This window comes from Carassius auratus, chromosome 28 (assembly GCF_003368295.1).
Source record: "Carassius auratus strain Wakin chromosome 28, ASM336829v1, whole genome shotgun sequence".
In the NCBI taxonomy this organism is placed as follows: domain Eukaryota; kingdom Metazoa; phylum Chordata; class Actinopteri; order Cypriniformes; family Cyprinidae; genus Carassius; species Carassius auratus.
Window position 1 is genome coordinate 14,411,424 of NC_039270.1, and position 17,256 is coordinate 14,428,679.

The following is a 17,256-nucleotide window of genomic DNA, read 5'->3' on the forward strand; positions in this document are numbered from 1 at the left end:
ATGTTTAGACATTTCAAAACAAAGAAAGATTTGGGAGAGACTTGATGTTACCCCTTTAGGTCAAGCAAAACATCCTTACATAAGCTATTCCCAGAGAGGCAGACAAACCAATGCAGGAATGCCCTTTCTCATTAAACTCAATCTTCTTCCCATTTCATTCTCTCTCTCGCTCTCTCACTCACTCTGTCACATGGCCACTTGGCTCTTTGGGTTTAAACTCATCACACATTTCTGGTTTGAAGAAACATGATCTGGACTGCAGCACATGCACAGAAAGCAGAAATGAAATTGTGTATTCCCCAATCTATCTATCTATCTATCTATCTATCTATCTATCTATCTATCTATCTATCTATCTATCTATCTATCTATCTATCTATCGCCTGTCACCCTTTGTAAAGGCCTGTTTGATCATCACAGTCAGCGCTGAATCACCTGGATACCAAAAGTGTTTATGAAAGTAAATGGTACACACACCGTATTGGTATCTGCAAAAACAAATTACCTTCTGAGTGTCAGGAGTCCTGTCATTCCTGCTGTCTACAGAACACACCCTACAGATCACTCTCACTGCCAGTAATCTTTGTTTTTGGTTTCATATATCGCCCCTTCTGTTTCTAGGTGACTTGCCTGGTGCTGCACTATAAGACCCAAGAGATTTAATTGATGTTGATGCTTCATATCAAAGGGACTGGGTGTGCATGTGAGTGTGTGAGAGAGAGAGAAAGAGAGAGAGTGATGTGATTTTGTAAAGTATGAGGCAAGTCAAGGTAGGGCACTGTCTGTTTTGTTGCCCGTGACAACAAAGGAATCAACACACTTGAAGAAAGAGTGTTTTTCAAAGTGTGAGACAGGAGGGAAGATTTTAGTCATAATAGTTCCATATGACAAAAAGTAATCGATAAAATAAAATTAAAATCTTTGTCCAAAGTATGATGTAAATAGCATGGTTGAAATAAATGTTTATCTCAAAATATGTTTTGAATCCTTAAAATGTAAATGTGTGTGTGTGTGTATATATATATATATATATATATATATATATATATATATATATATATATATATATATATATATATATATATATATATATATATATATATATATATATTCTTTCTTGCTGAAATGTTTAATTGTAATCATATTTTGGATATGTTTTTTTGTTTTAAAAAAAGAAGAAAACAAAGAACCAGTTTTGTTATGTATGTTTATGTTCCAGATATCTGCTTTGAATGTTGTACAAAGTTTTGAAAATCATTTAATCTGATCATTTTACATAACAAAATTCCTACAGAGGAGGTGCGAATACAAAATTTGTCTATGAATTACATTTCCATAACCCCGCCTCCTTCGAGATATCTACTCTCCCATTGGCCGCATCCTTAGGGGCGGGGTTTGTAAGAAACCTTGTGCTTGGGAATGTTTGTCCGCATTCTCAAACTGAGTTGACGCTGCTTGGACGTGAGCATATCGGTGATCAGTCGTTGTCCTCAACAAGTTCTGTGAGTTTCTTGGAAACCATTAAATAGTTTCAGAACCTTTGCACCGCTTTAAACGCTGTGATAAACTTAAGGCTGCAAATATTTTGTTTTTGGAATTTTGCCCGTGCAACAGTTAATTTAACTGAGCATCATCAATTTTTTTTTTTACATATTTTGCTTGAATAGCGCTCTATGATAGTGACCTGATGGATTAAACGTTTATTATTTCTACTCAGTGCTCCGGAGAACTCCAGGCATTATCCTGCAGCAGGACTGTAACGACACAATGATGAACAGGAACGGAATGGTCACAAAGATTCGCACGCGCATAAGGACCGACCCCTTCAAGAACAGCTACGACCTGGTCGGCAAAGAGCTTGGCAGGTAAACCACTATAAATGATCTACTCTATAGACGAATTAGCGCGTTTAAAAGATTAAAATGTGTACAATAAATGTAGTCATATGCCTGCAGGAAGTTTCACAAAGTTGAGAACCAGCGTGAGATTTAATTGAGGAGTGAATCACTGCCAGCTGGAAGCCAAAAGAGATTTGTTTGGCTCCAGCACGTGTAATCTGAGGATCAGCAAGATAGATTTGAGCCCTTATTGCAGCTTGCCAATATTGCAAGCGAGCTACACGAATTTATAAAATTATGGTAAATGGCACGTTCTCTGGTTCGCTTGTTCCCTTGCAGAGTTGATCAACAGGGACTGCAATCAGATGAACTGGTAAAATTTATTTTTAAACCAATGTGTTACTTCAACGAATCGTTGTCCTTACCTTCCATGCATTGACTCATATTTTCGTCCACTGAAGTTTTGTGTAGCGCATAACAGCTTTATTGGCTTTTCCTTCTTTCAAGATTGACTATAGTGAGAAACAATGGGTACCAGTGACTGCTGAGAGGAAGTACTTCATTGGTTGGTGCTCTAAACGACCAAAAGTCAGTCAGTGTTTTGAGTTATTTCTCAATAAATACAATTAAATTGACATAAAGAGGTTATTTAGATTATTGTTGTTTTACAGTATGGCTTGATGCCATGCACTGCAGTTGAAAAACTGACAATTCTTTGTTATTTGTGAGGGAAATGCTTAATTATAGACTTATAGATTCATTTTTAGTCAAACTAGAGCCATGTATTTAAATCAAGGTTAGTCAGACTTGTTTTGTTCATGAACGAATCAGTTGAGTAAAAGATTCATCGATCATTACAGTAAAATTGGCTTGTTGCCTATTGAACAAATCATAGCGAATTGTTTTAGTGAATTGATTCAAACGATGTGGTTCACCGGGATGAATCAAACACAGGTGAATCACTGTGCATTCTTATTGGCATTTTCAAGGGGCCCCTTGTGCCTGACTTAACCAGACTCGGATCCTCTCAGTGTGTGTTCTCAAGCAAACAAAGAATGTAAAACATGTTAATTCAGAGCTGCACGGGACCAGTGTGTGATGGATATAGCACTGCTTGGCGTGACATTGTTCTCTAATTCTCCACTGACTAATTATAGACAAGATGGTATCGTTTGACCACTGTAACTTGTTTTCTCTTGGGCAGATGTGTTCATTTAAACATTCATGCGGTGCTTGTTGACAACTGCATGGTCTGTTTCAGCTGCCTTTTGGTGAATTTTGTTTTCCAAGTTTCTGGATTTTACATCTCTTTGCCTTTTCCACTACATTTAACCCAATTTGATGGGTAATTTGTGGATTGGGTTGTAAAATGTCTCGATTTGGACTGGATTTAGCTGAAGCGTCACGTTTTGCCACACACTATGCGAGATGGCACTATTTATTTACTCATGCCTTAGAATCCTCACAAGTTTTTCCTGTAATTAAAGCACACAGAAAGACCACATGCACGAGTCACAAGGCAAGCCGTTATTTTTTTAATGCAGCCTATCTGATTTGCTCACCGTAGTGGTGAATCGAATGAGGAATGCAGATGTTGGTGGATATTGATGTGGAGATTAGGTAGGCAGAGGGAGACAGTCGCACAAATAATCCTGCATTCCTTCAGCGTAACCTAATCTGATTTCATCCCTTTTCCTCTTTTCCTTTACCATTTGTCTACATACATCATCTTAATGTGAAAGTAGACTTGCAGCAGAGAAGTTCACAGTGAGCTGAGTGGGCCAGCTTGTCTTGCATCCCAAATCTTTCTTTAGTGACGGGTCATCATTCTTCAGCCCTCCACATGAACATAACATACTCGTTGACCTAGATTTTTTTCTAAATTTTAACCAACTTGGATGGTAAAATGTATGTTTCTTGTGTGTGTGTGTGGCTGAACACACTCGTCTTACTGAATGGCCAAACCATCTGGGCCTGTTGTCAGCACTCCATTCTTTTGACACAAAGCTCCAACAGCAATTTCCTTATTATTCAGCGAGATCAAATCCAAAGTTTGTTCCCAGACAACTTGTTTGTTTAGCTGATGGAAGATCAGTTTAGTTTTCAGTCGCGTTTACTTCGGTTTCCATTTCCAGCCATTTTCTCCCCCTTATTTCTGAATTCTTTGGATTTATAACAATACTACTTGTTCCCATTAATGTTTTGAGAACCAAAAATGGACGCCGTGAGGGAACAAAGTGTGGAATGCTGTAATAAACTTATGTCCGTTCTCCTTGAATATCTCTATAGGGGGTTACCTGACGTATAGTGTATTGGATGTCCTAGTTCGTTAGAGTTCTTGCGAGTTGTGTCCCAATTTGGTGAGATTAGAGGGTATTTTTAAGCATATCATCTTTAGAGCTCCTCTAGAGTATCCAAAAATGAGTTTAACCCCAACCTTCAAAATCCTACCACTGATCATGCACCAAAATCTATTTGAGGAACTATATCCACAGATAGCTTCATGTAAAACCTCATCAGTCCTAGCAACACCTTTTCACAAGCTTTCCTTTGACTTCATTCATGGTTTTAGGCTTTATTTATTTTTATGAAACTCAACACTTTCTTCTCTTGCTGTGCAGCTGTTTTGGTAATCTGCACTTTTTATCCTCAGGAAGCCAATAAAGTTCATGAGTTCAGCTGAGAATTGAGTGATCCTCTATCCGAGGTGGTCTGGGTGAGGAATGTTTTACTGCCGAATTCTAGGTTGCTGACTGAGTCTTCTGCCATACCGGTAGCAGACAGGCCAGCTGTGCATGTGATTCAGTCCTTGGCTTAATAATGGGGTTGTACGTTTTCCCTTTAATAACGGATTGAGATTGTATATCTTTGTGTCTGAATTGTCCTGTGTTTGTGTGTTCGTGCACACGTGCATGCTTTTGGTCTTTTCAATGTTTATCCATTCTTTGACTCTCAGAGTGAACATGTTTCTGCCATCTGGCCATGAGAATGAAACTGAGAGACAGATAGACTGTGAAAGAAGACGGTGTGATTTTTGCACAGGAAGTCTAACCACCAGAGTATCTGGGTCATCTCCAAAGATGAATATACATTTCCTGCCCAGTCATTGTTTTAGATTGAGGCTGACCGTATTCATTGGCATTTCAGAGTATTGTGGTATTTGAGTGATTTCCCATTCATCTTTAAAGTGCTGAGCGTTATTGTTTTGACCCTTTTTTTCACCCCTCTGAGAAGAGCGCCGGAGAAATGTGAGGTTGGCAGAATTATGGCATCTAATGCAGCGCCCTTTGACTCTGTCAACTCTCAATCCAACACTTTTTATGGGTGCTTTGCAATTCAGAAATTGTAAACCTTTATGTCTGCACTGAAGCAGTCAAAACATTTTTTTTGTTCAGGATGATTTCCTCACATGCTGAACAACTAAACAACTGGGTTGTTCTGAGAGTTGGCACCGTCGCATGCAGTTCTTGTACTCGGTGTGAACTCTGTTCTGAGCTCAGACGCTGGAACGTGCTCGCTTCACATCGGTCCTGCCAACCACACTCACGTTTAACAGGAAAATCACTCCGACACTGTCAATGGATGCTTTTTGGCTTGCACCCTTGGACATTTTCAGGGACTTTTTTAATGGTTTGCAATCGGGGAATTGTTAACAACAAGAACCAACAACAAAAGCTTTTTAAAGCCCCCATATTTTTCAAGTTGAATGTTTTGTGGCCAAAAATGAGACCGCCTTTAGCAGATATACATATTAAAGTAGTCTTTTTCAAAATGATTCAATTTGTGAGCTCATAAAATGATATGCCCAACTGTAGCTACATCCTGTCTCTTTGCGTGTCCATGTTAAACTTTTAAGTAGGGTGTTAATGGAGATGTAGATGGGAAGAGACAAGCAGTGGACAGAGGGAGAGGTCATTCAGGGGGGCTGTATTCTGTTTGTTAGTGTCATGTTTGGTCATTGGCTGAATTAGACTGTGGGAGGAGTGGACACCATTGACTCTCAACAGAGGAGGGTTGGGTGGTCTGCTGCTTGGGGTCTCTACCACACACACAAACTTCTGTATCTTTATGAGATGGCCTGAAGAGGAGGTGTGGTTTAGAGCCATTTGTCCTCCTTGCTGTCAAACAAGAGAAGGTCCACGCTGACAGGCCTGTTCTTTGTGTGTGTGCAGCGCCCTGTGTGTCTTTTGATAGATGAGGTGATGGGAGGTCAGATGAGGGAGGTGGCAGGAAATTGGTGTGAATGAGCCTGTGTGTGTAAGGGCCCTCAGAGCTCAGACGGCTCCAACTGTCATTCTTATCATTTGGATGTCATGCTCCCATTGCAAACGAAGAAGAAAGGGGAGGGAATGATCATGACAAGTGCAAAATTGACAGGTTAAGAATGAATTCAAAGATGTTCACAGTTCATCATCAATCGGCCGCTGATGTAATAATGATGACAACACCAACTTTGACGTCAATTCTTACTGTGCATGTAGAAAAACTTATTAAAGCAGCTGGTCACCTATTATTTCTCACTTTCTTATTCTTTTCTTTTTTTTTTTTTTGGTGTCAGATCATGGCCGTTAAGCTACAAAAAATGAAATCAGTGACTCAAATTAAAAAAGGTTAATTTGATAAACTTCCTTGTAAAAGTGAATTGAAGATTTGCTCCTGTGTGTGTGTGTGTGTGTGTGAAAGAGAGAGAGAGAGATTGTGTGAAAGATGCAGCATTTTGAAAGGAAAAACACAGTGCCTTATCTGTGTGAAAAACAAGCCACTATCACCATGCTAACTTTATGAACCGATATTGCATGCTCAGCCCTCTGCTGTTTACTGAATGAAGTCCTTTAAAAAAAAAAGTTAAATTTTAAAAGTATAAATATTTGAAAATGATATGAATATATATATATAATACAAAATGTATTATTATTTTTTTTATATATATGCTGCAAATGCTTGATTGGAACTGATTGTTCTGGACAGCTGTGTAATAAAAGTTCATGTTTAATTGTTCAATGTGAATATCATTACTCAAGTGCTTGTATTGAGAGTTCCTCATTTTCATTCCACAAACATTTCCTAAACGGTTTATTTAATCCCTCTTGTGTGTATGTTTGTGTGCACGCAGGGGCAAGTTTGCAGTAGTGAAGAAGTGTGTGGAGAAGGCTACTGGCAAGGAGCACGCTGCGAAGTTCCTGCGGAAAAGGCGGAAGGGTCAGGACTGCCGCAGCGACATTCTGAACGAGATCGCGGTGTTGGAGTCAGCCGAGGCGAATCCCTATGTGGTGGCGCTGCACGAGGTCTACGAGACCACCTCAGAGATCATCCTCGTATTAGAGTGGTAAGACACTCTGTGCACTCACACAGTTCTGTAGTTACTCCTGACCGGCAAAGTTAATGGCAATGCAGAGTGTTTTATGATGACTTGGAAATTGCGCACCGTAATTTTGTTATTCCGAGTCACCAGGGCTTTTGAAGATTAGAATTACAGGCACAAAGAAACGGCACAGCGGGGAAATCAAAACAGGAATTTTTCATAGCGCTGTCGTTTGAAAGCGTGTTGTTTGTACCTTTCTGAAGGTTACCGCAGACCACAGTTGAACTCGTTCTTCTTTTAACCGAGTGAGCTGAATGTTCCAATACAACAACTATAAAAAGAAATCAAAGAAACAATTGTATAAATTCCCAAGTGAGAATGTGGTCATCTTGTGTTTGGTCCTTATGAAAGGTCAGGTCCGAGCGCTTCTCAGAAAGCTCTGCAAAGTGACTGCAGTTTTTCTGACCACACTGCAGCTAGGCCAAAATCATACCAAAGCTGTTTCCTTTGCCATGTACAGCAGACCTGAACGATAGGTGTAAAGCCATGTACGTTTTCATGAAAACCTACATTCACGGCATTACTCATCAAATAAAAATAGCTCACCCTTACATTGTTCCAAACCCATATGGCTTTCATTGTGTAACACTAAATGAGTGCTAAAAGTGTTGATGCTTTTTAAAGCTCGTAAGCTCCTGTCTCCATGCATTGCAATTAAATGCAAAATAGCAGCCAGGACATTCTTTAGAATTTGTAATCTTATAAAAAATGGTAAATTGAAAATATCACAAAGTCGTGATGTACAGTATTTGGAACAACTGTAAATACAGACTTTTTTTTTAGCACTTTGACATCTCACATTTGAGAAAATTGTTTACTGTACATGTTCAGCTGAAGTGTAAACACTATTTTAGTTGTTCCAGTAAAGCAGAAGCTGATAACGTTTACTAACGAGGAGGAAATGACAGGTCGTTAAGTTTAAATGCTTTTCATAAGCTCTCTCTGTATCTATCATTCAAATCTCCTTTATCTTTTCCCCTTAATTTGTTGAAGGAATTCTGTGTTTGCCCCCTACTATCTGTGTTGTTGCAAACTCTGAATAAATCAACAGCCGTTTCTTTTCTTTTCTTTTTTTTTTGCATATTGTGTGTTGATGTGTACAGAGAGGCAGGATGCTCACTGGTTGAATGACGGAGGTTTTGAGAGTTGGTCGATCATATCTCTCGGTCTGAAAGGTAACCTACCACAAAAAAACATAGTCAGCCCACTTGCTGCACACGGCTAAGCCACTTCCTCTGAAGAGACAGCTGTGTTTCAATCTGTCACTTGTAAGCACGAACATCGGGTATGTGTGTAGACAACCTGTGGAGTGAGTTTACCTTATAAGGAAGATTGCTTCTTGTTTTTCGCCAATTGTTGTGCAAGTTCAGTCGCATCAGTCAAAGTCATGGTCTGGTTGTTCTGTTTGCCCATAGCAAATATATATATATGTATATATATGTATATGTATGTATATGTATGTGTATGCTAAGTATGACATTTATATTTATAAATTAATAAATTATCGTGTGTGTGTATAAAATGGTTAAAAAGTTGAGCCCCACTTATTTTATTTTGCATGTCTGCTTTCGTGTTCGGACAGTCTGTCTGGTTTGGTAAGGAACAATGCATCCAATTCTTTTTACTGGTTTTCTGTTGTTAGTTAAATCCTTAAACTTGATGTGGGCAGGTTTAGCAGTAAAAACCAGTTAAACTGAAGAGACAGACCGAGACAGACACTTCAATTTCCATTTCCTGTGGCTTTTCTTCTAAAAGCAGAGCTGAGATGTGCTCGCGCTTGCATGTGCAATGCATCGCCACATCCTCTGTTGTCAGAAACGAACTGAATTCTCAGCATTTGCTGCCATTTAAAGTTAAAACCCTAGCTATTGTGAGACTGAGAATAGGAAAGGTCATAATTACATTTACCATACATATGCGGACACCCCACACAAATTTGCGGCGAAACACCAGCACAGGCTATTGCATAAACACACCAGCCACTGCTAGGCCACATCTGCATGTGTTTGGTGTAAAATGAGATTTTGGGATGTTTTTTGGACTGTCTGTTAAATTTAAAATGGGGTCAGATCCAAGTAACAGGCCTAACTGTAGGTAAGAGAGAGTTCATCATCTTAAAACTATTATTCTTTCATTTAAGCAGTCTTCATTTACTTTAAAGGATCTAGAGACGAGAATAGATATTTTAGGGCGATCTCTTGTTTTGGGCTGGAAAAGGCAACCATCCACAACATCATAGCAGAATTTATCTTGGAGAAGGCATGTTATTTGGGGGAAAAAAATTAGTAACATTATCTTTGGTGATCTGTTTTTCATTCCTTAAACAAAATGAAAGGGGGCCTCCCTTTCTCAAAATTTGGCATTTATCTTTCTAGGAAAGCTATTATGCAAGTCATCTTTCATAAGTCTTAGTCGTCATCACCATTCTCTGTTTTCCTCATCTGCTTGATCAAACGCCCTCAGAAGTCTCTGAAATGAACCTTTCAATGGCTTAAAGTCCTTTTGACTGATGCAGATGTACGGTGTCCAACTGCCTCTGGTTCGGCACACCATCGATACCCCAAAATAAGACAGAGAGACAAGATATCTGCATTTAAGGACTTTTTCACAGCTCTTTCTTTTTGAGCCACCTGGAAAGTGAATTTGAACACACACACGCTGTTCTTTTACTGTAGGAAGGAATCTCGTGATCTTCTAAAACCGAATTATTCTTAGTACCAAAACCAGATGCACCATAAATAAAGGGATTTTAAGGAATCTCAATGTTAAAATCCCTTAATTTTTGGTGGATCTGGTACGAATAATGATTGTTTTTGTTTTCGTTTTACAAAAGCTCTCACTTGAGCATTTGGTGTTGATCTAAATTCCTTAGTTGAGTATGCTACCATTTGGTTAGTATGAAAGCAGTTTTGATGGAGTCCACAGTTGGGATGTATACAAGCCATCCTAAATTAGTGGAATTGAATCGCTATCGACGACATGCGTGTTTCTCAGAGTTGCTGATTTCCAGATAGATTGCCTTTGGAAAGAATTCTTCACATCTTTTGCTAGACTCTTTAAGTCCGAGTGCTCACTCTGGTCTTCTCGTGAGAGAGGAAATGCACTCTTGGAGGTCTTGGGTAACGGATGAGCATATTTTTATCCTTGCTTTCTTATCCAGAAAAAGAGTTTATTTGAGCGACAAATCTTTGCCTTTGCTCCAAATTCTCATGGCTTCAAAACCACAGGGTAAACTTGCAGTTCCTCTGACAAACGTTCAGCTTTGGTTTCATCGCTCATCGTTTAACGTTGCAGTGGCATTTTGATTTGGTGAAATCAAGAAAAATGGGGTGTCAACATCACCGGCCTATAAGTTTGATTTATTTAATGCAACGGCGGCTCTTATTGAGTCAGTCATAAATCCGAGTCAGTCCATAGAACCACTTTATAGATGCTTCGAATTCTCTCTCACACGAACAACGAAACCAAAACATGTTTTTCTGTACATGAAAGGCTGAGAGGATTTGACCCTGCACATGTGTGAGCATTAACAGACCTCTTTGGGGTTTGTTTTGCTGCTGTTACTTTAGAAGACTGGGAATTGAGAGTGGAGGCTTTATTCCATTAGGGTGAAGGTTTTGAGTTGTTGTGATGTGTTTGATTAAAAGGGGACGAAAGGTTCTCAATATCCCAGTGTCCTTACTTTATAAGCCTCTAGTTGCTCATCTGATAAGCGATACCCAGAATCCCCTATTTATACAGCTGGATTCAGCTGTTATATAACGCACAGCCCACACAAATACATACAGACTCTACACTGCCCAAAATCCACTACACATGGCCCTGATTTTCCCAGTCTTTCATCGCCCAAAGGAGTATCCGCCTGCAAATCCTCATGGTCATGGCAACCCTCGCTACGGTTATGCAAGGATGAAGTTCCCCCTCTGTCAGTACCCAGAAGTCTCTTCTAATTTTATAATTAGCTGCCTTGTCTTGAGAGGCCCAATTATAATGTAGTGAAACGAGTGCAAGCACCTGGAGTTCAGAGCACTCCACATGTGCGTGGTGTACCTGTGTACTGTTGATTTCTCAGGAAAGTTATTGTTTTACTGAGCTCATTATATCAGATGGACAATGAAACACACCCTCATCTCTGAAACTATTATTCTAGGATGGTTGATGGTTTGATTGTGTCCTTTTGAGTGTCTCTTATCATTTTTGGTGCAGTAAGAAAACTTGAAACTATGTAACACACGTGAGAATTTAATTTGAGATCTAAACTGTAATCCTCAATCTCTTTCTGTTTTTTTTTTTTTTAGTGCTGCCGGGGGTGAAATTTTCAACCAGTGTGTTGCCGATAATGACGAGGCCTTCACAGAGAAAGACGTCATTCGATTGGCCAGGCAGATTCTGATGGGCGTGGCCTGTCTCCATCAAAACAACGTAGTTCATTTGGACCTTAAGGTGAGTGTACTGGATTGGCCTGGAGTGTCTCGAACATCTTTTTGGCCATTCTTCGATGTGTGGGATTGAATCAAAACCGTTTCGATGAAAGTTTGAGGGCTAAAACAGCTCTGCTACCCCCCAATCCTAAGATTGGGTGTGTGTGAATTCAAATGCATTAATGTCCAAAGTAATTGATTAAATCGCTGTATTATGTCTGTGTATGTGGGCGTAACAAAGAAAGGAACTACAAATGGTTTCCCCTCTGTTCTGTACTAGAGGCTATAGCACACCCAGGATTGATTGATTGATGTATTTTTGGTTTAAAAACATTTATTGCATAACACCTTGAGGCGGAGGTCAGCAAAACAGTTGGATAACGTTTGCGAACTAATGGGACTACATGACTTTCGATAGTGGTGTTAAGACAGTTAACCAGACCTGTTTAAACGCACTGTTGTAATAACATCAAGTGCTTCAATCTAGTGATGTCACTAATTTCATCAAACATGCCCAGTCGGGCGTGTGAAAGCATTTGATTTTAGTGAACCCATTGTGTGCACGCTAGAGGTGGAAACTGTTTGATAATTGTTTAATGGGGCATTTAAAGAAGGGTACTTTTCACACGCAACTATTGAATTCAGTTGGAAAGTGAATGCATGAAATATTAGTTGTTGTTTTTTTTAATTGGTGAAACAGGTTCTGCTCTCCTGCGTTTCATTGTTTCCTCTCTCTTACACTCGTAATGTCTTCTCCAGCCTCAGAACATCCTGTTGACGAGTGCTCAGCCGCTGGGTGACATCCGTATCGTCGACTTCGGCTTGTCTCGGCGGGTGGACAATGTGTCAGAGGTACGGGAGATCCTGGGCACTCCTGAGTATGTGGGTGAGTTGGACCTCCTTCATTTGCAAACCTCAAATCCTCCTGTGCACAGCATTACTGCTGCAAAAACGGATATGTATAGTGATGAGTAGGGGTGAACCGAAAGCTTGTGTAGGACTAGTGAAACTTCGAGACTGTTGACTTGGTTGTGACTCCCTCAGTCTTAGAAAATCAGTTTCTAGCCCTACTCTACAGTACATGTGTGCCTAGATTTAGTATTTTTGTATCATTTGATTTATTTTGAACACTTCAGATACTGAAAATAGACTGTGTGCGTGTAGATGTGTTGTGAAAGGTAACGAGACGTTTGTTTCTCTTTCCTTCAGCTCCTGAGGTCCTGGACTATGAGCCCATCAGCACAGCTACTGACATGTGGTAAGTTGAACTCTTTGAGTGTCCAGAGTCCAGATGTGTATGTGAGAGAGTTTGTGGTATTTGACACACATATTGAAGGTTTATAAAAAGGTCATGTATCCCTGTGGTGATGTCTGCATAAATGGGCCTATAAAAGCAGATAAAAGTTGTGCAGTGTCCACTTCTGTAATCTAGTAGTGCAATAAACGTGTCCGTGTTTATCTGCGTGTTAAACGTCAGCATGTGCAATCAGTTTACAACCCTCTGATATTCTAGAACATTCCCTAGAGAACGTTCCCATGCATTTTAATCTATATAAAAGGTCATTGTCCCTTTTTTCTCCATCATTCATTAAACATCATACCATTTTCTTGCTCTAAAACAATCACTGTTACTTTTGTTCATGCCGTAGGGTTTACTTTTGACGAAGATGTGAAATGATAATTATACGTTGAAATAATAAACTAATAATAAGCTAAAAAATAAAATGTATATGCACAATAAATTGTTCACTACTAGATCTATAGCATGTGTTTAGAATATAGGTTTTATTTCCATTTCATGTCCACTTTCAGAATTAAACTTTAAAACCTATATGACTTGTTAAGTGTCTTTTTTACTTTTCTAAGCCTAAAAAAATAAAAACCCACGCTTGAAGCCCAAGCTGGTTTTCTGGTCTGATTTCTAAACCCAACCAGCTAAGAAATGCCCAAAATTCAAAACTGGACCAAGCTTGAGACCAACTAAAACCAGCCATTTTTTTTTTTCATTTTAGCAGAGTAGGCTTATTGATTATTTTGCCGTACTGATCTGTGTTGCTGTTTTCCCCCTACAGGAGCATTGGGGTACTGATTTACGTGATGCTCACAGGCGAGTCGCCTTTTCTGGGAGAAGAAAAGCAGGAGACCTTTCTGAATGTGTCCCAGGTCAACGTGGACTACTCTCAGGACGTCTTTCAGGGCATCTCTGACCTCGCTGTGGATTTCATCCAGTCACTGCTCATCAAAAACCCTAGGTAGAAATAGTTGACTGTTTTATTCGTAAATGTGGAAGTGAAGTAGTTTTGTTTTTGCAAGCTTCAGTGGGCTCTGCTCCAGACATGAAATCTCACCCTTCAATCTCTCATTAAAATGTAATGGACCCTGGGTCTTGAATATACCGTGAAATGATCCTTGCAGTCTTACTACTTTTCCCACACCCCTGGGCTTTTTAACTTTAACTGATGAATGGCAAAAGCCTTTTTTAGGTCTGCTGGTCTGACAAATAGCAGTCCAGACTCCAGCCCTTCCGCCATCACTGCTATATGAGAACTGATAGTAGCATGGTCTCTGATCCAGAACCATAATCTGCACTCCATAAAACTTAATGCTTGTAGATCATCGCCGCTGACAAAGCAGGAGAGGAAAAAATGATAGCTTAAAGCAATGTGGAAAAATTCCTTTGAGTGTGAGTAATTGGAGAAAAGGAGAAATCTGGGAACCTAATCGAGAGAGTGTGAGAGTCTTTCATTTTTGCAGGCTTGTGGAAAAACCAAATGCTGATGAGGGGAAAAAAGCACACTCTTAACAGTTTTCTCTCACTTTCATCATGGGCCACCAAATTCGCGGCCTTTGACCACTGAATGAGCAAAATCTTATCCCAAATTAAGTGTTTTTTTAATTTTATTCATTTACCCAAACAACGTATTTTTCTTACTTTTCCCATTTTTATTATAAATAAATAAAATAACCTATAATTTTGCAGTAGTGTCATTTCATGTGCCAATTTGAGAATGTGACTGTTGTGACCAGTCCTGACATGCATGTTGTACAATCTGATATAAAAGACGCTGCATAATATTGCACATCTGACAAAAAAAAAAAAAAAAATCACAAAATGTTGACCGGTCCTTTTCCCCCTCTCTCTAGAAAACGAGCAACAGTGGAGCAGTGTTTAAATCATCCCTGGTTAAGCCTCGACTCTCTTCACCACGCTGTGGAAGCTCCTCTAGATGAGCAGGAAAACAGCCAATCAGAATCCGAGCCTGAAAGTCCCGTCCCTTCCCCAGAACTTGTCGTCCTCCCTTTATATCCCACCTGCCCAGGCCAGGGGGAGCTGAAGACAGGACGGGACACTTTCAGTTTCACAGAACCGTTCCCACCTCGTCCCGAAATACAACAAGAGCTCATGTGTTGAGGCAACAGACTTTATTGGCCAAACCGAGGGCCTCTGTGTTAAAGACTGAAAGACTCAACCTGTCAGACTCTTGTGGCATAGTTTGGACTGGACAGCGGCGGTCTACTCAGGTGTTTGCAGCACCGTTTGTTTGTGCGCGTGTTGTCTTGTGTGGGTCTGTGAATGCGAGTTGACCTCTCTTCTGACCACAGAGGTGTGCGTGCGTGTCTACAACGGATCTGAATGAGATTTTTAAGCCCCTTAATAAAGCATTCTTAAGCTCTTGGTCAAGGTTCTTAACTCCTCAATGCACCGCAATGGATGGTTTCTACTTTTAGAGTGGATTGAACCTTCTCTGCTGTCATTGTGTCCAAAGCTCAAGTCCGAGTCTCCCCAGGAAGTGCATGCTGCACTGTAGGAAGGACATGGAAAGCTCATATAAATTGACTTATGTTTTATTCATCATTGCTCTTCTTTGGACCACCATATTATGTAAAATATTGAAGATCTGATGCTGATTCTTTGTTCAGAAAAGTGGATTTATCATCATTCTGTTTCTTGAGCGGTGGCACCTGCATTTTAATGAACTGATTCACAGAGACTACTTTTGTTCTAGCACTTTTGGTGGGAATAAATGTATACTCCAATCTCCCAACAAGCACACTTAAGTAGTTCAACATAGTGCGGTCATGCAAAGTCACTGTATGTTTGGTTTCTCACACCATTTCTGTACCACTTGTTTTTTTTTTCTGTTCTTATTCATCAGTTTGCTGTAATTGCACAAATGTCTTGTACCATTGTTGTTCTGGAGGTGTATTCTTGCCTTTCTGTCATATACTCTGTATGTTATTTGTGTCTGGTGAGGCATCATGGGTATCGAGAGGTAACTTTTCCAAGTCTTATGACTGAGGGCCGCTCCGAGGCTTCTGGGATTGGAGTGTTTCAGACAGTTGTGGGAGATGTTTGCATTTTCAGAAGAGCGGAGCACAACAAAACAAAAGGCTTTGATAATTGTATATTTTTTATTTTAAAAAAAGAATGTTAAAAGTATTTTTCTACAGTTGTGGTATTTTATGATTTAATATGAAAAAAAAATTGTAATATTAATTTAGATTATTTTTAACCGGTTGTGCTTATAAAGTTTGCACTTGCGTCCAGCTGGACTACTTATGTATTATTGGCATGCCTGGCAAGATATTGAAGAAAATAAATGATCTTTTTGTATTAAATTTATGAAGAATATTCTTTGTTTACTTCCTAATAGGTTCTAATATCAACATAAAAAATTTTGGGCTCAGTAAGATTTCTTTTAATACCTTTTGAAAGGCTGCATTTAGTTGATCAAAAATTGTGGTGTTGTGAAGTAACTTCTATTTCAACCTATATTGAAAATTGAATTTAATTTAAAGCTGAATGTTCAGCATCATTACTCCAGTCTTTTCAATGTCACATGATCCCACAGAAATCATTCTAATGTGATGTTTTGCTGCTAAAGAAACATTTCATATCCATGTTAAAATCATTGTTCAGCATTTACATTTTTTTTATGTTTATTCAGTTTAATGCCCTTGCTGAATAAGTATTAATTTCTAAAATCATATAGATGTGTGTGTGTGTGTGTATAAAAAATATATATAGTGATACACATGCATTAACAAAAAATAATACTGTAATGATGAAAACTTTACAATATTGATGATCAATATCATGATGAAATCTTGATAATACAAAAGAAATTGTGCAAAAAGATCCTTTATTAGACTAATGCATCAAGTTTCCACATTGCAACCATCAAGACTACAGGGAAATATGAAATATTGCGGCTCCTTGCAGTTTTCCTAAACTTGTGAGGCTGAGGTAACCGCTTGAAATGACTGTGGAAAAAAATCCATCATTTCTTTGAAAGGTGTGATTCTCTTTGCCAGTGGTCTCTCAGAAGAGTATATTTTCTACATTTGAACGCCAAGCGTACCATCACTGTTAGTGGAGTCATGAACTCTTACTGGCATGCCTTAACCAACTGTAGGACAATCCAAATATATCAGCAAAATATTCAATTTGTGTAAAGATCTATCTTTTACATTTACAGTATCTTCCAAGAGAAAACTCGTTCTGCCTGACATAGAAAATGGATTCACTCTTATGTGCATCTCAGTCAAAAGCAGCCGGGCGCACATCTCACCAGACTCTCCTCTGCTAATAAAAGAAAGTTGTTTTAGATAGCAATTTTTCATCACAATAATG

The 17,256-nt window shown here is 39.2% G+C and overlaps 1 protein-coding gene across 1 annotated transcript; it reads left to right on the forward strand.

The window, feature by feature from the left end:
- Window positions 1–1,387: 1,387 nt before the first annotated feature.
- Window positions 1,388–16,107, forward strand: stk17al (serine/threonine kinase 17a like). The gene is made up of 8 exons (XM_026208064.1): window positions 1,388–1,502; window positions 1,718–1,865; window positions 6,952–7,164; window positions 11,499–11,643; window positions 12,381–12,507; window positions 12,831–12,879; window positions 13,694–13,873; window positions 14,766–16,107. The coding sequence occupies exons 2-8, from the start codon at window positions 1,768–1,770 to the stop codon at window positions 15,031–15,033; spliced, it is 1,080 nt and encodes a 359-aa protein (XP_026063849.1). The 5' UTR covers window positions 1,388–1,502; window positions 1,718–1,767; the 3' UTR covers window positions 15,034–16,107.
- Window positions 16,108–17,256: the final 1,149 nt, after the last annotated feature.